A 24,337-nucleotide genomic window follows, 5' to 3' on the forward strand; every position below is an offset into this window, starting at 1 on the left:
CCCCCCCCCCCCCCCCCCACCCCCATGCCTTCGCATTCGCATTTTAGGGACCTTTTTTAACCCAAAATCAATTCGATCTCTCCCGTAAATCGAATAGATTAATTGAGAAAGTTTTCTAAAATTAATGTACTGTGTGTAAATATGGTGGCTAGCTAGGAAAAGCACTTTCTGTGTAATATTGAAGGTATATATTTCACAGGTTCGCACTACATTTTCACTTATGGCATGCACCTGTAGAAGTGTAGATTATGATTGGGAATATTTATATACATAATATTGGCAGAATCGATCACAAATGCGTACGATCGGATTTTATTTAGCAGTCTTTGATAATGTACATATACCTAGCTAGATAAGTACTCCAATCCATATTACTTTCAAACCAACAGCAAAAGAAATAAAGAAAGAAAGCCCAACTCGTAGTTACAAACAGCGCTTATATTACAACTCATGCATGTTCTCTAAAACATAAAACTAAATTACAAATTATACAAAACCACACTCATTTATGCATGTACATGATACATAATTCAACTCCTGCAACTGGGAAATTTAGATGATGTCACGAACATGGAAGATGTTTGGGTTCTTGATGACGATATCGTACATGTAGACAGAATTGAACTTGGAGAAGTCCCATGGTAAAGATATGAGATCTATGGAAGAACGCTTGTGGAATTGGAAGAGGTCGGGATCCCCGTCGTAGTATCTCTCCCAACCTAAACCAATCAGAATCTGCTCAAGAAAACCGTATGATGACACCATTTGGCCTGTCGGCAAGTGAACCAACACCTTCTTTTTCGAGCCGCTCCTCCCATCTGAATCATACTGATGATCTGATGCATTTTCGACTAGTTGTATTACTCCGTTGTTTTTGAATAACCAAACTCCGGACATGATGATTAATTTTCTTGATATATAATTGGAGGAAATATGATCATCTATAATCAAGGAAGGAAAGGGATAAATATATTGGAAATGAGCTAGATTGTGTTTGTGGAGGAGATGGTGAAGATAAGGAAGGCTGGAGGGGTATTTATATGCGTAATGGGGACAGAAAGAACAGAGTAAGAATACTCTTGCAATCACTATTGGTATAATCTCTAGCGGATAAAAAGAGAGCTGTAGTATGATCATAATATTTATTTAAAATAAAATAAAATTTAAATCTTAATGTGTGGTTTAATTATATTAAATAAATTTAAGTTTCATTCTTATACTCTAGAGATGAGCTCATCCAAATCAAGCCCACACCGGGATCATGGGCCCCGACCCATCTTAGGAATGGACTCATCAAGATCAGGCTCAAACTCCCGGCCCATCCTTAATACAGGTGGAAGGCTCATCACGGGCCCAAGTATGTTCCTATAAATACTAGGTTTGGGTGTTTAATTTATAGATTCACTGTATTGTTTTTCAGCAGCACCCTTAGCTGCTCTCCCCTTATATCTTCAGTCTCTGACTTGAGCGTCGGAGGGGTTACGCTGAGACACCCTCTCCGCCCCCTTCTAACTGTTTTTTTCGTGATTTCAGGCTCATAGCAAATTCGAAACCTGCGTCTGGACTAGTGTCGCTTGCTAGAATCGGACCCTAAATTTTCAGTGAGTATCAGATTTCTAGAATATACTGAAGCGTCTCTTTCTTCATCTCATTTGGTCCGTCCATTGGAATGTTTTTATGGATAGGACTAGGAATGGATAATTTTGTCCATATTTTTTGTTAGATATACGAGTATAAATAGATATTGTGGGATCCATTTGACATTTTCAATAATAGTAGTAATTCTTTCTTCTTCTTCTTTTTTTTTTTTTGTAAGATTTGAGTGGGCGACGATGAAAAGCGAGATGATGTCTGTGTGTGTGTTTTAAACTTGATTTTCAATATGGGAGAATCTTGAGCTGTCTCGAGTATATATAATCTTTTAATAAAATATTGACACAACGAGGAAAAAAAATTTATATGTTGAAAACTCAAATGTCTTACGCCCACTTAGATCACGTGCTCCCACGCTTCATGACAAATGATACATCGGATGAGAAGCTGGAAAGATGCAAAAATTGTCCTCGACGGAATCTTCATTGATGTTACGTACTCTTTATATTCACTTCATGCATGTAAAAATTAAATAATATTATAAAAGTTTTTTTTTTAACTTCGGTCAATTTTTTTTAAATGACATTTTCAAGTATATTTGAAATACATTTGAGAAGATCATTTTCTTAAAAAAAAAATTGATCGAAGTTATTTAACTAATTTCTCCTAATATTATATCTACCATATTGCTAACATGAAACACTAACATGAAACAATTGATTAATCAACCTGATATATTTTTTAAAAAAATTGCAATTATATATGATTGAATTTAGCCAACCATGCATAGCAAAGAATATAATGTAAAATTATAATGTGGATTTATATATTTATATAATAATTGAAACTTGCATACAAATAGATTCATGGGCAGCGTGAAATGTGAATCAAGATAACCAATTCCACCATTAAATGGACCACACCCTTAATTCGTTGCACTCTCTTTTCTTCTTCTTTTTTTTTTTAAAAAAATCTGAAAATAAGTAGGCTAGCAGTATATATGAATATTGAGGAGAACAATCACATGCCATCACATGGAAAATGTGTGTTCTAATGGTCCAATGTCTATAGCCTATGTCTCAAATAAAAAAATAAATATTTTTAGATCTCTAATCAATAAAATTAAAATATTAAGAGAACCCCACCCAACCGCCCCGCCACCCTAGGCTCCGTCACTAACTAAAACTCAAACAATATTCAATATATACTCATATACATATTAGTATTGCAAGCAGCCGATGGCGTGGGTGCACAAAATAGTAAATTTAATTTCTACAATCTAAACTAAATCGATTACAAAAATAGATATATTACATGTAAATAAAATAAAATAAAAAATTAAAAAAAATAATTATAAAATTCACTTCAATACAGGATAGCATGCAAGTAGAACTCGTAGAAATTAATTTGACATGTGTTACGCAAAAATTGCATCCATTCATCACAAGGGGGTGTATGTACATATTTCAGAGTTGGGAGAAAAAACAGCTACATATACCAACATGGGCTTTTCCCTTTAACTAAGTTTTTTATTGTAGATAAATATAAGAGAGGCAGTGCAAATTTCCTTGATCAATTGAGCTTTGATATGCATACAACCATCTAACAATACCAGTACAAGGTATCTGCGATATACAATGAATTATGGTTTCGCCTCCATCCTTCACTCTATGTCTTTTATGGCATCCTGGATTTCATATTGTACATTGAATAGAAGAGGAATCAGTCGACATATTTTTAGCTTCAAACGTTCTATGCATCAAAACTGTGTCCAGCCATTTCTGTGGGAATACGTACCTTAGCTAGGCGTGTAACGTAGGTAGCAGCAATTGCTGTTGCTAACAGCCCTAATCCAAGCGTCAATATCTGACCATTCCCTACACTCCCTAAACCGATTCCAGATTCTTCTTGCTGCAAATCAATCAAATCCGATACAAAAAAAAAGGGAACGTTAAGTACTACTCTGACTGCTGCTCAAAATTTTCAAGAATATCAGAATCTTTAATCGACACAATTCTTCAGAGGAACAAGTGAACTGACAATAACTGCTCTGCCAAATGCACCGGCACTCACATACGCCCATGTTCCTGGAAGCATACCTAACCAACTGCAAATACAGAACAACATCACGGAATCTAAATCATCTTACTTAATATTTACTGAAATGCGTGTACCATGTTCGTCGGCCATACAACTTCAATACGCTACATTTGTTTTCACACAATGTAGAAACCCCAAGTTTTTTCTTCGAAAGATAAAAATAGAGATATATATGGTACTCGATGACATGCAACATACAAGGTTATGAAAAAAATAATAATCAGCTGGAGAACAAGTTCCAATTGAATATCACGTGCTTACTACAACTGCAGCTTAGCTTGAGTACATAGGACAAATTCAGACAAGTAAAACGACAAGAAATATGTTCTACTGTCACGGCATATGTGCTCTAGTAAATAAATGAATAGAGCATTCAAACTTAATATTGCTCAAATAACTATGTTACAGCTTCGAAAAAATAAAAATAGAATTAAATAAAAAAAAAAGAAACTCTACTTACGATAACGAAAATCACAACAATTTAAATGTTCGTCTATTATAAAACACAAGCAACCCAATTGTTTAACTGGAACAGAACGAAAGTTATAGAAAGAAAAGAGGACGATGCCAACCTTCCAAGCACATAGGGTACAAATCGGACAGACGTAAGTCCGTATAGATAATTCCCAAGAGAAAAAGGAAGCAACGGGCTCAATCGAAGAAGAGTAACAACCCTGAAACTATTTTCCCCAATAGCTTTGTCTATTGCAAGGAATTTTGGGTTTTCTTCAACTAGCTTAAGAATACGCTCGCGTGCAAAATATCTGGCAATAAGGAACGCAACACTTGCAGCAATCTGAAAGCGGAAGGAAAGCAACATTAGCTATCTATTGCTATTATTATGGAAGATCACCACATAATAACCACTAACCACTTTGGTCTCTTGGTGTGTTTTATTTAGTTTTTCCTAAAATACCTTTATATAAATAGCCCTTTGTATAAATAGCCACCTTAATTCATTATTTTGATTTTCCTACAATTTTCTAAAATACTCATTTCAACAAATTAATAATACAACTTATTAATTTTTAATATTAAAAATTTTTAAAACCCGTGATACATAGTGATCACATGTATTAATGAATATTATTTAATGAAGATAAAGACATATATGTAAATTCACAATTCAACTCATATATTTATAGTAGTAATAATAGAGTAATATATATATATATATAGGATTATTACGTAAAAAAGCATACATAAATGTTTTTGATGAAACAAAGATATACAAACACAATATATTTTACAAAAAAATAAAATAACAGAACACACACGCATCGCCTGCAAGAATTGCTAGTAGATAGAATTTTTTTCACACCGTTCTATAATTGTAGATTGCAGACTTACCGTGCCACTGATTGAAACGATAATAGTCCCAGTAAAAGAACCAAACAGAAGACCAGCCGACAAAGTCAAGGGGATGGCTGGTATTGCCAGTATCTGCAAGGAAAAATAACACATTACTACATGATAGATTTGTAGTAGTGTTACACATACGAGAAAATTAAAAGGGTTACACCATTCAACTGAAGAAAGGGGCCTTCGGAAGCAATTCAACAACAACTATGTCACAATCATGCATGAATCAAGTACATGACTCGAAAGTGGATCAAGTACATGACTCGAAAGTGGAAATCTGTCGGTTATAGTAATTCAAACCAGTTTTCATGTTTTCACTTTCCAAAACCACCTTTTAAACCCATCAAAAAATCCAAATAAATGTGTTCCACACTGTTCTGCTATTACTGTCAACCAATTAAAAGTTCTTAGATAGAAACCGTGTTTGATGAAGAAAGATAAAGTAGCCAAAGATAGAAACCATGGTAGGAATTCAATTCCCTAACAAGTAATTTTGAGCAGGCTGTAACAGGGATGAAGTGGGTGCATAACAGACTACTTCCAACTACATGATATGCCCAATAAGAGGAGTAGATTCTTACTTCTAATCCAGAGTACACTGCAACAAAAAGAGCGTATCCAGCTGGCCCATAACCTGCAATAGAACAGTCCTACAGAAATTTGAGGACAAAGTTTTTCTTTCCACATTAACATATGAAAGAAACAGATGTTTGTTCTTGTATTTCAAAGATGTGATTATCCAGAAGCTAATAAAAAAAAGATATAGACTCGCTCTAAGCAATGACTTCTGGTTGTGATTCATAAATGCTTTCGAAAAGATTCATTCAACAAACAAGTAGGCAGCATTTTATTTACTCCCGCAACTGACCATTCCCACTGAAAATTAGATGAAGCAACTGAAGTTGGCAGTGATATTTCATCATCAGTTATTTAATGCAAAGAAAAAGGACCTAGAAGTTGTGTACACTGAACCATGACTGTGAATTCCGATACAGAAGGATCAAAACCTTGGTTTGGTTTAGTTAGAACACCAAGCAGCATGCGAAAAAAAAAGTAAAATAGACTCAAATTTCAAACTACAATTATCAAACAAATATTTGCCAATTAAACCGGTATATATTTTTCTGTTAGAATCTAGACTTGCGTTGTCTTTTTGTTTTTGCCATTAAAGATGCCCATTGTGGAACAGAATTACCCCACCAAGCAATGATATTGCCAGCTTGTTCGCTAATTTTATAAGTTAATTAAAACAAATTATGAAATATTCAACTTGTTTTTTAAGTCCATATAAGTTAAATTCAAATAATCTCAATACTTTTTTTTTTTTGTGGGGGAACAAATATACTAATTCTTATATCATAAATAATTTACAAATCCATTTTTCTTCTCTATTTTCTTTCAACGATTAGATCATTTGATTTTTTTCACTACCCTCTCGGTTTTATTTCATTCTAAGTAAACTTATCTTATCATCGTCTTTAAAAGTTTAGTTTTATGACATCATACAATGATACAAGCTTCAAAAGATACAGTTTTCGCTAGATTTAGCAATATTTTGTTTCCAAACAGAACAGCAATATTTTGTTTCGATATTCTCCCAAATTTCATCACTACAACAGGAATTGAAGCAAAAGTTAACTAACTTAGATACCCAGCCGAAGTGAATAAATAAATCAATCAATTGCTGAAGGATATAGAGTGAACAAAGCAATCCACCATTAATAATTTGTCATCAATTCAGTAACATAAATATCCGAACCAATGATCAAGCATAACCATAAAAAAAGACACAGTGAACAAAGCAAAAATCCTACCATCAATGATGCTTGAAAACTGGGTCAAGAAAGCATTGATCTGATCCTTGTAAATGTATCCCACAACCCCAAATCCACCAACCACTCCCACAAGCAGGAGTCCAGCCAAGATTGTGCCTTTAACAGCAGCGCCTTCTCCGCCCGCGGTATCACCATTATTTTCTCCTTTTGGGTTAAAATTCAAGATTTTCCCCGGATTATCTGGAGGCTTTGAGTGGGTCTGTTGCCGTTTGTTGATCTGTTTGAGGGTGGAGTATGGCTTCAAGAAATGGAATCGACTGGGTTTGAGTCGGAACAATGGGAAGTATAGGCACGGGCTTTGTTGGAGAGTGATGGACGGAGAAAAGGAGGAAGAAGGGAAGGCGTGGCACGGTGGAAACGATGGTGCTGATGCAGTTCTAACTGAAATGACGCTGAGCATTTTACACCGATCACTGTGGAAGGATAAAGTCGCTTGCTGTTTGTCTAGTTTTCTCCTCTCTAATATTTTTATTTTTATATTACCATGTTTTTTAAGTTGGTTTTTTTTTTTTTTTTTTTTTTTTTTTTTTTTTTTTTTTTTTTTTTTTTTTTTTTTTTTTTTTTTTTTTTTTTTTTTTTTTTTTTTTTTTTTTTTTTTTTTTTTTTTTTTTAGTTTTGGGAGGGTGTCATTTTAATTTTAGTTTCACTAATATATATATTCATCCAATCTTTGTTTGAAAACAAGGTGATAAAAATAAAAATCACATGCGAAAAACAAAATGTTTACGAATACATAAATTATATCGAGTCTGTTCATTCGTTACTTAGTTTCATTATTTGAGGATTGAGACTTGGAGCCGAGCTTGTGAATTTTTTCAGCTACTGGCACATTTGAAGAGAACCGAGCTTGTTCGATTATGGCTTGAACTACCTGGATTGCATCTGTCTCAATAATCAGTTTGGATCATCCCTAGTTGATGGCCCTCTTCAACCTTTCCTCAACATCAATAAATTCTGCAATATGGGTAGACAAAGCTCCATGAAGAAACCATCCTTCAGCAAATATCAAAAGGTCATTGGTGTCGAGTCCCACAATCCCCATCCCGAAATGGCTCGTTGATTTAATCATTGTTGCGTCGACATTCACCTTAAGAACTCCAGTAAGTGGTGGTTGCCGATATGTATGTGAATTGGGTTGTATCTCATATGAGTTTGGTATCGTCAATAATAGACTATAGTTTTCTCCAATTCTTTGGGTCTTGCAAGAACATCCTCCTAATCTTTGGATTTTTCTTGGAACACAATTTGATTTTGTCCAGCCCATAAACTCCAATATCTCAATACGAGGCTTTCAAAATCATTGCAATGATCACGGTCAACTACCCACTGAAATAAGTCCACAAACCTGCTCTGTTGAAAACCAATCAATCGTGGACATAAATCTGACATCCTCCAAAATTTTCGAGTAAAGCTATAATACCATAAAGTGTGTGTGATGAGTTACAAGTTAGACATTTCACATCAACTACCACTCCTCTAATGATAGACTGGCATGCACCGATATGGCATCGAAGAGCAAACACCAAACATGTATTTTGAACAACTTTCATGTGAAACTGAAGTGAAAAACGTTAAAAAGGAAAAGTAAATCGAACTAGAAGTGGAAATTTATATGTTGGCCATGCCATCAAATATTGAATAAGATTTGTGGGGGTTGAGATTTCCAAAATACCAGTAAAGGACCAACGCTCCTGAATGATACATGGAAAATTTCTCACTAATTACCAAAAAGGTTCAAAGCGAAAGGATCTCCCATAAACAGGCTAGTGAGGAGCAGGAGTAGTCGATGGCCAAAGATCAAGTATTAACACTCGATGATCACATCCATAGAAATCATGATGTGTAACTCTGTCTTCCTTAAATAGAGATTTTTATGAGAAAATAATAAATAATAAACCGTCGCTTTTGTATATTAGAAAAATTCGTCATATTATTATTGACATGTTTGTATTATTTATATAAATTTTAATATCGAACATAATTTTCATATTTATTGTGAAGTATAATTATATTTGGAATAATTTTTAAAATAGTAAAATTTCAATTTATTTTTATTAAAAAAAAGTATTATTGGGCAGATATGTATTATGTGGCAGAAAAATTTGGTTTCAAACATTTATAAGGCAAAGTAAAGAACCTCTTCGTCGCCCTTTACTAAACATAAGCCAGCGCGGTTCATATCACGGAGAATGAGCGCAAGCGCGGGAAACCACTACAGAGAATCGGCGCATTCAAATTTATCGAATTCAGGTATGTTGCTGTTAGTTCTTCGATTTGATTCTGTTTCTTTTTTGGCTATAATATTCTTTAAAAGCAATCGATTATTTCTCTAGATCGATCTTCATCAAATATTGGCGTGAAGTTTAATTTAGGATCGAGTCCTTTTGTTTTACGTTAATTGATTTCTATATGATAATGTGTTATCCAGTATGTATGTGAGTGCGTGGTATGTTCATGCACATACGATCGGGTGCGGAAACATTTTTTGGAACTGAAAGTTATGTGAAATCTGATAGTTTCTATCGAATCATTTTCTACGAATTGTGAAATTTTTCGCTTGCCTGGAAATTATACTTCCCCCTTACATGTGAATTATCGCCAACATAAGCTGTAATCAATTTACAAGCTTATTGTTTTTCTTATGTAATTCTAAAATAAAACCAAATCACAGTCTTATATCTAGCAGCAAGCAACTCGCTATTTGTATATGAAATTTTAAAAGTGACTAAACGTAAAATGTAATCTTTTTGCAAATTTATAATAGTTCAGCTTCCCATTTTATTATTACCTTTTAAGCTACAAAACAAAACATAATTTTAAGGATCATTTAATTCACAGTTCTTCTAATGTACTCTCTTGGTCCTGTCCATTTATTTTTTCTTGGGAGCAGAGTTTGGCATACTGTTTGATAACATGGACAATGTATGTTGTCTAAAGTTAATGATGTAGGTGGAAGTTGATACGATTTTTACATTCTATCACTTTCTTATTTCGATTTGCAATTTGTTACTAATGCTTCACCGGTGTAAGAATGTTCTTGAAAATGATCATGTTTGGAAATTGACTGGGGCAGGAATTTGAATATGGTGTAGGTTGCAATGGGGTTTGCATCATGAGCACCACTTGGAAAGATGAGCAACACCCTTCCTTCATCAACTTTATCTCCTGCTTCCTCAATGAAAATTCTTGCCGTCTAAATTTTGTTTCAATTGATCCAGTAGCCACCCTTCCTATACAATATTCATTTCCAGGATGACATCCTTTTTAACTTTTAAAATATTATGCTTCGCAGGACTTCATTTTTAACTGTGGAGGTGTGTCTGCGGCTTTCATATTTGTGACTAATTGGGATTCAAATGACAATGCATCTATCTTCAGCCGGTAAATGCTGCATATCTACCCTTCACATTTCCGTTGCTGATATTTTTTCATCTTTATTTGTATGTAACAAATTTCATTCTTTGGTTCAGAGTTCAGAAGTTGAGGGGACAGTTTGCGAACTTGTACTTGGTGGTTACCCTCCCAACAAAGGATCAAAATGATTCTTTCGTTCGCTCTTATTTCAAGTGAGATAGGCCATTTATCCCTAACGATGCATTACTCCTAGCATCAATCTTCATGAACTGAGCACTGGTTAACATGTGCCTTTCCAAAGATATGTCATGGAGCTTGGCAGGCCAGCATTCATGCCTGTAAAAGACTTGGAGATGGGATTTGAGAAAATTGTCAAGGTAGCACTTGCTCGAGGAGGTAAGATTACATTTCTCAAATCTAAAATTTATGAGGATCCTTGAACCATTTTTATTGTATGGATTTTACTGCAGCATGTAAGAAGCAGGATGTCACAGCAAAACTGAGAGCAGAGGTTTTTTAGTTGAACCTTTTCTACATGTTTCGGTTATGTAGTTTTTCTTTGCAATTCATGACTAACAAATGTTAATGTGCTTATAGAGGGAAATATCTGTGCAATCATTGAACCTCTATATCAAAGTGGTTACATCTATTCCTGGGATTGATAACCATGACGCCCATGCGGTAATAAGATATTTTCTGTTTCAGAAATCACAAATTGACTGACTCACACACCTACATATTTTAATTTTTTAAAACGTTTTCTGGTGTTGAAACTTGACCACTTGATGTTGGTATTCTTCTTATGTTAAAGTGCAACTTGCATGCTTTGTAAAGTTCAAAATAGAAAGACAATATGATTCTTAGAGTTGTTAAGTAGGCTCTATTTCACAATTTCCTTCTCTAAATCTTAGGATACCAAAGGTGCACACTAGCAGGGTTGAGCTCCGGTAGTTTATAACTGGAGCTCCACTTCATGAAAATTTAGGCTACTCGAGTTTGAGCCTAAGCATAGAACTTTTCCATTTTATCCATCATAGTCCTATCAAATCCGCAAAATTATTTTGAAATTTATACTCACGTTTGTTAAACACACTAATTGACTGGCAAAAGAAAGTTTTGGTTCGAAGTATGAGATTATTGAATATAAAATAATATTATGTTTAGTATTATTTTTTTATTGGTGGGATAAATTAAGTATTTTTGTACTTTTGACCAAATTACCCTTCATATATTTTAAAATTACTACCCTACCCAACATTTAGTTGGAGGAGACAAAATGTTGTCTTTTTGTGTGTGCAGGGTGAAGGGTAGTATTGGAACAAGTTGTCTGACTAAGAAATCTATAGTTAATATAAGGGGGGGTATGGGTTTAGTTTTCTTGAGTTAATGTTACCTAGTACGTTGGATAGTAGTAGATTCACTAGCTTTATTAAAAAAGCTACCAAACACGGGTTTAAGCCAAACATTGGTTTAACTAGAAAAACCAACCACAATCCTGAGCAATCTCTTGTACCAAACGCACCGTTAAGATACTATAAAATTAAGAGTAAGTAATGAATGTATGGGTAATGTTGTGAAAGAATATGAAAGCTGACTAAGATGTTACAAGAAATAATAAGTATTCCGAAAAAGTTATCAATAGCTTGAGCGTAATTAATAGACACAAAAGAAGCAATGATGTAGACAAAAATTAACTCTATATAATTGATTCAAATGATTTTCATTTATCAAAGATAGCAATGAAATTTTATTCCAAATCCAAGGAAATTTTACTGGATGCATTATAACACAAATTCACTAAATTACGTTCTCCTCAATATTTATCAAATTTATTTTCATTTTCGTGTATTTTCTTGTATAAACTCATCAGCTCTACATCCATTCCACTCAATGCCATTTTCATCTTTTGAACTTCTTTAAAAGATAAATTGGATGTTCGATAGTCACTTCTAGAAATATCTGACTGTCCAGGAGTCAAGTTGAGCATATCCCAATGTTTTCCTAATTTTCGGAATTGAAAGAACAATTTTAATATAGTCTTCGACTTGTTAGCTTTTGATTTCTTCGAGAATGAACTATTGAGTAATCACTTTCAAAGGATTATTGGAGAGGTGGCTGCGGAATTTTTTCATCAATGGTTTTGTTATTTCTTTGATTTGGAATCAAATCTTAGATTGGCTTATCATCTTTCATTGTTGACAACAAATAAAAATTGATTATATGGTTTTAATTTATTAGTTTAGTAATATCGTTTCTATTGCAGTCGTTTGTTATGTTTAAGTTTTTTTCTGTTTTTTTCCTCCAATAGCATACTTACTTTTTTGAAAATTCAAAATCACCTACCTTGCTTTCATTTTCTTTAATATTATTGTCCATGGACGTATTACGCACTTGCTCTGATTTTTATTGTCTTCGAGTTTACTTTTTATGGTTAATTAGTTTGTTTGTCAAAGGTGGTGTCAATTTAAAAAAAAATTGATTGTCCTTGTCTGGTCTTGATAGATGAGAATTTTGAGCATGTTGAGCTCAATGTTGAAATTTACTAGTCAATTGAGCTCTACATTTTAATCAGGCCAAGATCGAGTAGTACACAATTTGGGCCCAACTCCATCATATGAATCTAATATGCAGGCTGCACTGCCTACCTCCATGCAAGATGTAGCGGCATTGCTGAATACCAGCTGATTTTTTTATGATATAAAATTAAAATATCACAAAAAATACTCACATGTCAGGCTTCTTCGTTTCAGCTTAATCAAGCGATTGGTTCCATTGAAGCAATAGCAAAGGCTTCCAAGGAGTACATCATGGATAACACTGATCTTTCGGCTGAAAAAGCTGAACTGATTGCAAGGTTCTTCGGAGATCCGAAGTATTACCTTGGTCCCAAAATCAATTGAGTAATGACTTTTATGCTATTACATGTGGCTATCTCGAGTAACTTTGAACCTTACTAATGTCACACCTTTTAGCGAACATTTCCCGTAGCATACCAAAACTGATTACTGCCAGGAAATCTTATGTTTGCTGCTGTTTCTGTTCTTCAAAACTAGCCAGTCATATCTTTCAGATTATTATTGCACATTCACATCGTATCATATCTAAAAACCGGGTAACAATTTCAAAAAACCCACAGGAAACTCTTTGAAGACTAAATGCAAGTCTAAGAATGTCGTGATTGCTGCTATGGACAACACACACACAGTTTAATGCTGAAGAGTTTATTAGCGCACCCAGTTACACACCATTCAAACAATCGTTTGCAGTTGATAGCATAGCTGAAAAATGAAGGCTTTCTGTTTATTTTAACAATTTATTATTCTCTACTTCTAAGTGAAAAACGATAATCTGATAAATGGATAAATTTAAGTTGCAGGATCCAAAAAACTTGTAATCTAAGAAGAATGCACGAGTATTGTGTAGTTACATAATCACCAAAACTGCAAAATCCAAGGGAAACCAAGATACCTAGATAAATCGACGATAAAATTATCTCCAGCTTGGACAGAGCAAAGCACACACGAAGTGTTGAAAATTGACCCTTACGATGGGGCGCCAAGATAAGAGGCGAGACGCAAAATGTCACTGAATACTCCACCAGCCGTGACTTCAGCCCCAGCACCCGGACCACGCACAATCAGAGGTTGCTTAGCATACCTCTGTGTCGAGAATGCAATTATATTATCAGACCCAGATAGTTGTGCAAATGGATGCTCTTTCTTGTATCTTCGAAGTTCCACTGTTCCTTTCTGGTTCACAACATCCACTACCCCGACATATCTCAACACCTTTTTCATAATTCAACATGTTAGATCAATAAATAAAAATCAATAAACAGAAAATATAACTCTAGTGAAGTTCAAATTCAGCACTAAGGCCTGAAGGACACTGACTTCACCAGCATCTTCAGCCTCCTGTCTTTGTTTTGCCCAGTCTACATTAAACTGAGACAGTTCCTGAAGGAACAACTCAGGTGATGCACTATCCTGAAATAAAAACCGTAGGACATATCATTATCAAATATTAAGCAGTGCCTCAGTCAAACAGCCTAGTGGCTCGTCGATATTTTACTTGCCTTTAATGGTTCTGGCACGAGGCTCTGAACTGGAATATCCGACAATTCCAGATTTAGTCCAGACTCTCTGGCTAGGATTATCACCTGTGCCACACAAACCATTCAACAGGAAAATTTAAAAATAAGGACTCGAAAAACAAAATCTGGGCTTCTTGTATGCCTGGTAAACAATTTCAGGCATGCCATGGTAACTGGCATTCTACCGACATGGATGCTGAAGGAAGAATAATGATGAAAACAAACTCCAGTCACACAAACTTTAGCCGGGAGTAGGCGTGCCCACAAGCTGACCATAATGCAAAGGAAAACGAACAATTATCAAGTCCCCTTTCAGAACAATCTCAGGGCAGCAAGAGAATTTCATTAAACCAATTTTCTTGCACAAAATGGCTAGGCGGTAAAGGTGTAATGACAGATCATAACACAAAATTATGAGACAATACCTTCCTGGCAACATCCATTCCAGACAAATCATCCCTCGGATCTGGTTCAGTGAAGCCCGCCTCTTTTGCCTCTTTCACCACTTCACTGAAAGCTCGGGCACCCACGAAGTTGTTAAATATATAGCTTAAGGTCCCACTGAATCAACACATACACTTGGTGAGCAGATAGATGAGTTATAACGTCCTGAAGCATTTTTATTTTTGCCTATATTTTTTAATTACACATAAAACATCCAAGATTGGGGTGGAGAGATATTACCCCCTGGGTCCTCCCCTACCCCGTGCATAATGATTCAAGGCAAAGACAAAGAGCTAGTCATATTTCCTAAACGTGTGACTGAAGAGAAACACCAACCTAAAGATGCCTTCAATTCGCAGAATTTTATCCCCAGTCTCGAGAAGCCCTTGCAAAGTGCTAATGATCGGTAAACCAGCTCCGACAGTTGCTTCATAGAAATAATGTGTATAGGATTGACGTTGAAGAGTTCTCAATTTCAAGTACTGCACACATGACAATGTAAAATCCAATCAAGCATGAAATATAGTTAAGACATTTTCACCAACTATGCATATAAAGAAGGTATTTTCCTAGCAGAACGAACACTTAAATGCAGACATCAACACATAACATACATGTACGATGGGAGAGATGTAGCATTTAAATGAGCATATGGGAAATGAGACAATTCATAACAAAAATCGACAATAATCAACTACTTCGGGTGTCACGTGTATGCTTTTCTTTGTTACCTGATCAAGGGGACCTGAATTAGCTTTCTTATTTGGAGTGATCACATGTATGCCTCTGCACAACCAATCATGGTAATGGCTCGCCACATAAGAGTCTGCGGTGCAATCTACTATAACAGTATTAGGGATGAAATCATTCCCGTGCACATGCTGAACAAATTTCTGAATATCAACCTTGTCTTTTTGAAGATCTCTCCATATTGACAAGTCAATCCCCCTAATTACCGCCGTGACATGTTAGGCTATTCAAATTCTAAAATTTAAGACACTTTGAATTTAAGGGGGTTTATTGATTTTGAGCGTCAATAGAATTAGGGAGCCAATAACATACAAAATATTTCATTAATTATTAGCATCCAAAATAAGAAGTCACGAGGTTAGAAGCTCTTTTAAGAAAAGGAGATAAATTGTTTCAAGATCTTAGACTTCTTTTGTTTAGTGCATGAGATCACAGATCAATATCATATGGGCTCTAGTAGCTTTTCTCTTGAAAAGTAAAAAAAAAAATAAAATCTAAACTTCTCGTGACTTCCAAAACAACTTATAGTATACAGGGGATCACAAGACTTTAAGTTAGCTAATACCAAACAACACACTTGTTTTAAAAAATGAAAATGGGTGAAAAAAAGATTATCTAACACCTCTAAAGGATCTTTAGTCAACATAACCCTATTTTCTTTTTGCTTCATCCATCAATTAAAAAAAAATAAAATCAATGGATAATAGAAAACAATTGGTCATTTTTGTTGTATACGATCATAATGGCAAAAGATTGAATGAAGAAGCTTTCTTAAAACTCCCGAAACTTACGTATCGCTTAATAGCATAGTCCTTGATCCCGCAATCCCCATTACACGCAGATCAATGTTGAACTTTTCCTTGAGGACTGCTGCCTGTACAGAGAATTGACAGACCATTAAACAAAATATATAACATAATATGAAAATTACAATACTAAAAACGAATCGTTTCAAATGGACCGTAAGGAACCAAAATGTTGATCCCAGTTTAAGATTTCTTCCACTACATATACTAAAACCACTTGAAAACTCCAGTAAGGATAACTTTGGCCGAAATAACATAAAATTATACATCTGAACTACTGGAAAGTTGTGTTACTGTTGGAGTGGAACTTCACATCCAGAAAGGCCCTCACTCCAGAAGACATAATCCAATACAAAAGAAAGTCCAGAAATTCTGGCGCTGTGGAAAATAAATTTGAAACATCATTTGTACCTGGTCCCTAAGTTGGTCAAGCAATGTGCCACCAATCAATCCTGGTCCAATAATACCCATTGATATCGTAGTTCTTGATAGATAAAATCTTGAGTGCACAGCACGTAAAGCCTTTATGCAATCTTCTCTCTTGAGAACTACAGTAATATTATATTCAGAACAACCTTGAGCTATGGCGCGCACATTGATATTAGCCTGAAAATTGGTCCACTGAGTCAGGAAATATATGCTTACAACAAAAAAAGGTAAAAGGAGAATATTATTCTCTTGCAGATGGAAATACGATACTACGATACTCATTAGATTTTAAGATGTTAGATCAAAAAATAAGTTGGAGCCTCATCAATTTCCTTCTCCAACCTTTTTTAAGGATCTTATAAGCTCCTAACGTCTTATATTTTGGAGCACACTTGCTCCCATGCTACTTTTTTGCTATCTTTCAAACCTGAAACATCGTATTTCATGTTTGAAAGATCTTAGCTTTGTCAAACCTTATACTAGAAAAGGTTATGAATTTCTTTAATCCACATTATTCAACAACAGACCAACTTGATTTTGCAGGAGTAATAGTTGAGTACTTGGGATTGTATGGAAGACATTAGAAAAATTATTCAACAGTTGTAAGTTTATTAACCTTGGCAAGAGCATTAAAGAGCGTCGCACTAACTCCAGGAGTACTTGCCATTTTTTGGCCAACCGCTGCCAGAATGCTACAACTGGGAATAACAGCAATCTGCAAACATTAAATAAGAATAACATAACAACACAAATCTCTTAGAAAAATGAGCAACATTGTTGTCAAACAGCGAACGTGATATGAATCCTCTTACGCAAGAAAAGCAAACACAATTAATTGAAATCGCGCCCTCAATTCAACAACGATTTAGGATCCGTGTTGTGTTGTCCCGATCTTTTGAATCAAGTAATTGCGCGACCTTTACTTCTAAACTACGAGGTTTAGTAATAAACGATCACAAATAAACAATCGACACTCAAACGAACCTTCAAAGAACTCGAATTTGACAATCCGTGCAATAACGATCGACAAACGCCACAAAGTATAAACTTTGATAAGTTTGATTTTGAACAAAGCAAAAGCTTTTATTGTTTGAGAGAAAAACTCAAGAACAATGTATTCTATCAATGAATAATCTGAATTGTGTTGAAAATTTGTCCAAAATATGTTTACATACTCAAAATATATTAATATCTAGTTACCAAAATAATTAGGGCTCTAAACTAGGAAACAAGGATTTTTCTCGCAACTTGGCGCGCTCGGGTGGTAGGATTTGACCGCTCGAGCGCCGAGGGTTCTGGAAATTTGGCGCTCGGGCGGTAAGATTTGACCACTCGGGCGCGAGGTGTTCTGAAAATCTTCATCTTGGACAGTAAGTGTGGCGTCGGGCGGTAAGATTTGGCCGCTCGGGCGCCGAGGCTTCTGGATTCCTCATCATTTATCACTTGAATAATGTTCCTATGACTCCCAAACTTACTCTCATGCATCACGAATCCTTCGGCACTTTACACCTTGCTTGTAAGCCCTTCTTGATTGCTCATGACTCCATATAGTGCCTCATCGAATCTCTTTAGTCGTCTTCTCGTGATTGGTCCCTCCGGAAACTCTAAAGGATCCCACACTTTCTTTGGAGCTTGACCATCCGTGATCGCATCATCGAACACCAGTGGAAGAATAAATGATTAAGATACAGATGCCATCAATTTTAATAAATTAGGTTTTAAATTATGCAGTTGAGTTATTTTCAAGTAGATCTTGTCTGCAAGGGAATAAGCTTGTATCTAAAGTTGTATTGGACCCGTAACTCTTATAAGCGATAGGATGGCAGCTAGTAGGCATGGGTAAATGAATTAAGAGTAATGGGTAGTCATATTGGTAATTGCATGGCTTAATAATAAGTTAAAATCATCAAGAAGGTTGAAGACAGAGTTATATCAGACAACATTGATATCATGTTCTGATAAAGTAGCATCCCCTTCTTTTTGTTACAAAACAGTTCTAACATGCACATCATCCACAAATAAATGTCCTTAAAAAGCCCTCGGAGAGGCAAATTATCAAACCTTCTGCATTGGCTAATTCTTTTCACTGTAAACTAAAGGTAAATTGTAGTTTGGAAGTAAATGGTTATTCAGAAAGTACTATAGGCAAGTAATCTTCATGGAAGTAACTCGCACAGTCAAATTCTCACATACTTCATACAGTATACTCTCACCGAAAAATGCTGATTTAATTCATCATACATACATATTGTGTGTGTGTGTATACAGAAAGCTCAGTCATGACTTGGCATGATAGCTCCAAAAACTTGGTTAAAGGCAAACAACCTGAGAGAGACGGCCAGCATCCAACGCCTGACGAAACCTAATTTCTAAAGCAGCAGCCACAGCCTTAACCTCCTTCTCAGGAACAGCAAAACAAACAGAGTGCTCGCTACTAGCCTGCATTGAAATAAATAAAGTAAGAATCCCTATGAAAGTGATTATAAATTATAGTCAGAGACGAAAACAGGTATACCTGGGATATCATGATTACATTAGCTCCAACATCCTTCACGGCACTGAAAATGTCACTAGCAGTACCAGGAACACCAGCCATTCCAGTTCTGGAAAGAAAAAAATGTGAGCAATAGCTCAACCATGAGATTGGAAGAAAAAACAAACACTGAATCACGCACCATAACTATCGTCATAATATAAATTGAAATCTCACCCTTCAACATTTACAAGGGCTAAATTGTCGATTGTAGCAAATCCTTTAACTGGAGAATCCACCCTATGGCAATCTTCAAATTCAAAATCAGCAGGACGACATATTACTGTACCAGGTGCAGCCAGGTTGAAGATGTTCCTTATAACAATTGGAATGTCGTATTTCATGACAGGAATAATTGTACGAGGGTGCAAAACATTTGCTCCAAAGTATGACTGCGCATCTCCATAATGATCACTAATAAGCGAAATGTAAAGACATATTACCAAAGACATAGGAAAGTATAGAAAAGTTACCATTTCCCAAGCCTCCTGATATGACAACTGCTTCAATATCACAGCCTCGCTCACTGCCAAAAGAAAACATGAAGGCAAAAAATAGCAGAATGAATTGTCAATAATATCCCGAATGCTCACGGGATTGCTAAAAGAATAGATTAAGGAAAAGAATCCTCGGTATTATTATTCAAAAGAATCAGGATAATTGAATAATATACAAAAAGAAGTTTTGATGCCTTCCAACTGACACAACACGAGAATGAGAGCAACAAACCTTTTCTGGGGTCCGCACTGTATACACCATCAACGTCAGTCCAAATAGTGACTTGACGTGCTTTAAATAAAGCACCCATAATTGCAGCCGAAAAGTCACTTCCATCTCTTTTTAAAGTCGTAGGTATATTCTGAGGAGTACTGGCAATAAACCCAGTTGCGACAACTGTTTTAGCCAAATTTTGAGAGTACCACTTCTCAAGCCTTCGGCCTGACTCCAAATAATCTGGATCAACTTGATTAGAACTCGTAGGATTTACAATAAGTACATCTCGGGTGTCCATAAAAGTGCACTCCACCCCACTCTACAATACCAGGTAAAGAAATGCTATGATCAAATTGTTTCACAAAACTAGATAAGTCGACATATTCATGTCCCTAAAACAAAAATGCGTCAAGATATCAAACACCTTTCTAACAACAGCTGACAGCAGTTGGGCGGACCATAGCTCACCATGTCCCACAACAAAGTCTGAAAAAGATTCTGTTGCATGACCAGCTGCAGTTCACGATGAATTTTGTTGGTCATTACAAAATAAAACAGCATGCTTGTCACTAAACAAAGTATAGTTTGTTGAGAAAGAAAAGAAAATCAATAGTTCATGTTCATGAGATTAATTTCAGGATACAAATATTAATAAGCGTATGTATTTGCTCACGGACATGGTCTCAATAGATCCATTTTCTTTTTATAATCCAGTTTATTGATGTGAAACAATTAATTACTTGAATGTAACATAATTATTATTTTATTATTTCTCCTAATGATTATAATCAAAATCCGTTTTTAGGACAAAACATGAGTACATTGGATAATGGACAAGTTCATATGTACACAAGGATGAATCCATAGGTTAGTCAAACTGAAGTCGGAATAGATAATCTTAGTAGAAACAAACACCTGTCCGGAAACTGAGATGGCGCTCAGTGCCATCATAGTGAAGGAACAGAAATTAAAGCCTACGGGGAATGCTATCTTTCGTTTTGGAGTCCTTGGACAAAATTCACAGAAAAATGGATATGAAATACAGTTAAAGGTAGGTTTTACCGATCCATTTACTCTTTCCGTTACTTGCTTAAGCAGATATTCATGCCATATGGTAAGGATAATATTTCTTAAAAAAAAACTTCTTAGGCATTTCAAATGCATGACATACCGATGTGTATCGCACGTAACATTGCCTTAAGGTTATTAATATCATCATGCAATCGAACTAAGAAATTAGCCAGTTCATCCCCTTCAAGTAGATCAACTGCCGTCAACTTGTGTTTTTGTAAAACAGCTTCTAATGCAATTACATAGGAATCATCCCGAGATTGTGCCTTGTATATGAGATCATACATCATGTCAGTCACCTTTGACATAGCAGACACAACAACTAATTTTCTCTCTGACTCATCCTTAACAATAATGTTAGCAACATTTTGGATTCTTTCAGAATTTCCCACGCAGGTGCCACCAAATTTATGGATAGACCAAGTGTCACCCTTCGGAAGTTGAGCTTTTCCAACAGCTTCATCCGGTAAAATATCTAGAAACATAGTCATCATCCAGGAAAAATATAGTTTATTAGTGGCACTAAATTCAGCTATGAGTTTGAATCCATATGTAAAAATGGGGTAAAAACCTGCACTAGTAACTGATGCAAGTATATTGAGCTTATACGAATCCCTCCCTTGTAACCGCAAAAAATGACCTGATCTGTGGATAAAAATAACATGAATCTTCAGCTAATGCATAAGAGAGAGTGGAAATAATTTAACAAACGTCCATAAAAAGAACTGCAATCCTACAGCTTCCAAAATAAAACTCTTTACAGATAAACGGTGACATTAGATGTCTATTCTGGATGTAGCAATAAATATCAAATTTATATTTATTAATGAGAATATAAAACTACAAAACTAAAGATCATTCTGGAATGTTAAAATGAACGGAAGAGTATTTTTTCTCCTTGTTGCTTCCCTGGATGATGGAGACGGTAAAACTAGAAAATATAATGCAGCAAAACTAGATAAGGTAACTTTCGAGAGTTAAGTCAAAGCTTTGCTAGTTCCAAAACGTGGTTGTAGAAAACATGGATTTGCTCATTTTTTCCCGTGTCTGAAATGATAAAGGGATAGACAGAGAACAAAAATTTATTGTGAATTATTTCAACCAACAAATGGTTCGACTCTCTAGCTAAAACAGAATCCTATAATAAAGCCAGTGGCAGGATGGGGTACACAGCACGGTTCTGGGCCAGGTAAATTTTGGACAAGATGTAACTTGTAGTGTTCTATGAACTGGAAAATGAAGAAACAACCGTTACAGAGAAGCAACTTACAGTCACGAGCAAGAACGAAACGCAAAGAAACTGGTATTCTAGGCAATTCAAGAAATCATCGATGAAAAGACGGGATGTATCTTTCTACAAGCTCTGTCCGTGCCATTCACAGCAAAAATATTCGCTTTATCCAAACTAATGAATTGCATGATCGCATTCATCAAAATCAAATCTTTGGCCGTGCAATTCACAGAGAAAATATTCACTTAGTCTAAAATAATTAATTGCATGACCACTTTCACCAAAATAAAATATTTTCTTGAGTATAAATGCGCATTTCGTACAAACATTATTTAATTTGGTGATCCAGTAGAGCCAAACCAACACATAGATAAAAATTAGTTCTGTAAAGATTGTAAACTTAATCGCTATGATTGGATTCCAAAAACATGCAATTGGTAGAAAAAAAACCGTCCCAGGTGGTTATGCATACACTGAATCTCTTGATATATCTATTTATTTACTACTTCCAAACCCCATAACACAAACTGAAATCTTTAAGCACCCTCCATGTGAGAAACCGGAAAGAAATGAACAAACAACAGAAACGAAATGCCCCAGTATTTTCCAGCCAAGAGACAAAGGAGTTGGCTACCTGGAGAGTGGAAGGCGTTGCAGGAGAGTAAAAGGATGGATCTTGGTTGGTGGAGCCAATAATTTGTTGGGTTTGAAGAACGGGAAAGGGGGACACGGGCATGAAGAAAGATTTTGTAAAGAAGAAGAAGAAGAACACAAGGAAGAAGCGAATGCCATCTCCCTTCTCCTCCGTTGGTTGATGGGCGTTTTAGTTTTGCGGCTGCGTGTGTGTGCAGTAAATGCATACAAGTCAAGTGATCACTGATGGTGGATTTTGTGTGTGAGTGTGTGTTATTATTTAAATATATATATATAAAGCAAAACCTCTAAATTCTAATTCATGCTTATTGCATCCAAAATAGTTGAAGAAAAATAAATTATCCCACAAATTTATCCATAAATTTTCCATGTAATAAAAAAATTCATTTGATCAAAATATAGTACTCATCCTTGAGTTCAATTGAGTTTTGTTTGTAATTTTAATTATATAAATTTTTTTGAGATGATACTTACATAAAATAGGTTTTTAAAATTAAAAACATTTGAAATGTTGTAAGTTATAATGTAAAGTATTTTAACTTAAATTTAAAAAATGAAACCATAAATTAAACATCATCAACAAAGTGACTATGGTCATTGAATTTTATTATATTAATTTAAATAAAAAAAACACACACACATATATAATATAAATATGTGCTTCATATTGAAGATTTAAAAAAAAAATTCAAAAGGAGCAATACAATATGTAAGCTAAGTTATACCTTGCATTAACTCAGACGATGATGACAAATAATACCAGCGTGTTTTGTTTTTATCAATGTTTCTAATCTTTCTAAATATAATTTTAAAATTTTAAATTTCAAGTCAATATTTAGATCAAATAGTTTTTTCACGTGTTACTAAAAAAAGAACATATATTTTTAAGTAGATGAATTTTTTATTTTTTCAAAAAACATATCAAGGAAAACAACATAGATATTTTCATATCCATAATATGTTTTTCCTTAATTTTTACGTGATGAATTAAATGGCATCATCAGTTAAATCAATTTTTTTAAAAGAAATTATTATTTGAGTATCCAAATTCTCGTCACTGAAATATAATATAGGCATCCCAAATCGCCAAAAGCAGTATAAATAAATTAATTTCTCGACACGTTGCCACCCAAAAGTTTAATCCATGCAACACTTGATAATGCTTGTTCCATTATCTTGTTATTCGAATGAGCTACAGTTCAACTTCTGGAAGTTTAGTAGCATGACTTGATTCCGAGCTTCTTCGACAGTCTAATTTTCATTAGATATTTGGGATTCGTCTCGTGGATTCCTACACACACACACACAGAGAGACACAGACACACAGTGGTAGGTAGGTATAATGTTGTGTTTGTATATATGTTGTTA

The 24,337-nt window shown here is 35.0% G+C and overlaps 4 protein-coding genes across 5 annotated transcripts in view; 1 reads left to right on the forward strand and 3 right to left on the reverse strand.

Annotated features, from left to right (window-relative positions):
* LOC140968742 (elongation factor 1-gamma 2-like) overlaps positions 1-13,270 on the forward strand; it is a 32,318-nt gene extending 19,048 nt beyond the window's left edge. Inside the window, exons 1-8 of the mRNA XM_073429833.1 lie at positions 8,988-9,140; positions 9,983-10,107; positions 10,183-10,271; positions 10,361-10,456; positions 10,546-10,640; positions 10,715-10,755; positions 10,842-10,925; positions 12,995-13,270. Coding sequence (XP_073285934.1) covers positions 9,080-9,140; positions 9,983-10,107; positions 10,183-10,271; positions 10,361-10,456; positions 10,546-10,640; positions 10,715-10,755; positions 10,842-10,925; positions 12,995-13,144 — 741 coding nt within the window. The 5' untranslated portion in view covers positions 8,988-9,079 and the 3' untranslated portion in view covers positions 13,145-13,270. Of the gene's footprint in view, positions 9,141-9,982; positions 10,108-10,182; positions 10,272-10,360; positions 10,457-10,545; positions 10,641-10,714; positions 10,756-10,841; positions 10,926-12,994 lie in introns of the transcript that reaches the window.
* LOC140968760 (flowering-promoting factor 1-like) lies at positions 294-1,003 on the reverse strand. Its single transcript, XM_073429860.1, has one exon. It carries the CDS (start codon positions 895-897, stop codon positions 553-555), a length of 345 nt encoding a protein of 114 aa, XP_073285961.1. The 5' UTR covers positions 898-1,003; the 3' UTR covers positions 294-552.
* On the reverse strand, positions 3,087-7,362 carry LOC140968759 (uncharacterized). Its single transcript, XM_073429859.1, has 7 exons — positions 6,870-7,362; positions 5,637-5,689; positions 5,044-5,136; positions 4,266-4,489; positions 3,634-3,700; positions 3,391-3,504; positions 3,087-3,280 (listed from the first exon to the last, which is right to left on the reverse strand). The coding sequence occupies exons 1-7, from the start codon at positions 7,288-7,290 to the stop codon at positions 3,257-3,259; spliced, it is 996 nt and encodes a 331-aa protein (XP_073285960.1). The 5' UTR covers positions 7,291-7,362; the 3' UTR covers positions 3,087-3,256.
* A 323-nt stretch (positions 13,271-13,593) lies between the features above and the next one.
* Positions 13,594-23,203, reverse strand: LOC140968741 (bifunctional aspartokinase/homoserine dehydrogenase 1, chloroplastic-like). 2 transcript variants are annotated; one of them, XM_073429828.1, is made up of 18 exons: positions 22,950-23,203; positions 21,656-21,724; positions 21,185-21,559; positions 20,438-20,526; positions 20,029-20,332; positions 19,773-19,825; positions 19,477-19,691; positions 19,282-19,369; positions 19,092-19,205; positions 17,383-17,481; positions 16,749-16,943; positions 16,323-16,405; positions 15,513-15,729; positions 15,118-15,263; positions 14,763-14,898; positions 14,320-14,403; positions 14,138-14,230; positions 13,594-14,032 (listed from the first exon to the last, which is right to left on the reverse strand). In XM_073429828.1, exons 1-18 carry the CDS (start codon positions 23,173-23,175, stop codon positions 13,787-13,789), a joined length of 2,832 nt encoding a protein of 943 aa, XP_073285929.1. In that variant the 5' UTR covers positions 23,176-23,203; the 3' UTR covers positions 13,594-13,786. The 2 variants fall into 2 exon arrangements, with proteins under 2 accessions (XP_073285929.1, XP_073285930.1); XM_073429829.1 differs by having other exon boundaries at positions 21,656-21,729; positions 22,950-23,197.
* Between the last annotated feature and the right edge of the window lie 1,134 nt (positions 23,204-24,337).

Source organism: Primulina huaijiensis, unplaced genomic scaffold (assembly GCF_012295235.1).
Source record: "Primulina huaijiensis isolate GDHJ02 unplaced genomic scaffold, ASM1229523v2 scaffold37775, whole genome shotgun sequence".
Taxonomy (NCBI): domain Eukaryota; kingdom Viridiplantae; phylum Streptophyta; class Magnoliopsida; order Lamiales; family Gesneriaceae; genus Primulina; species Primulina huaijiensis.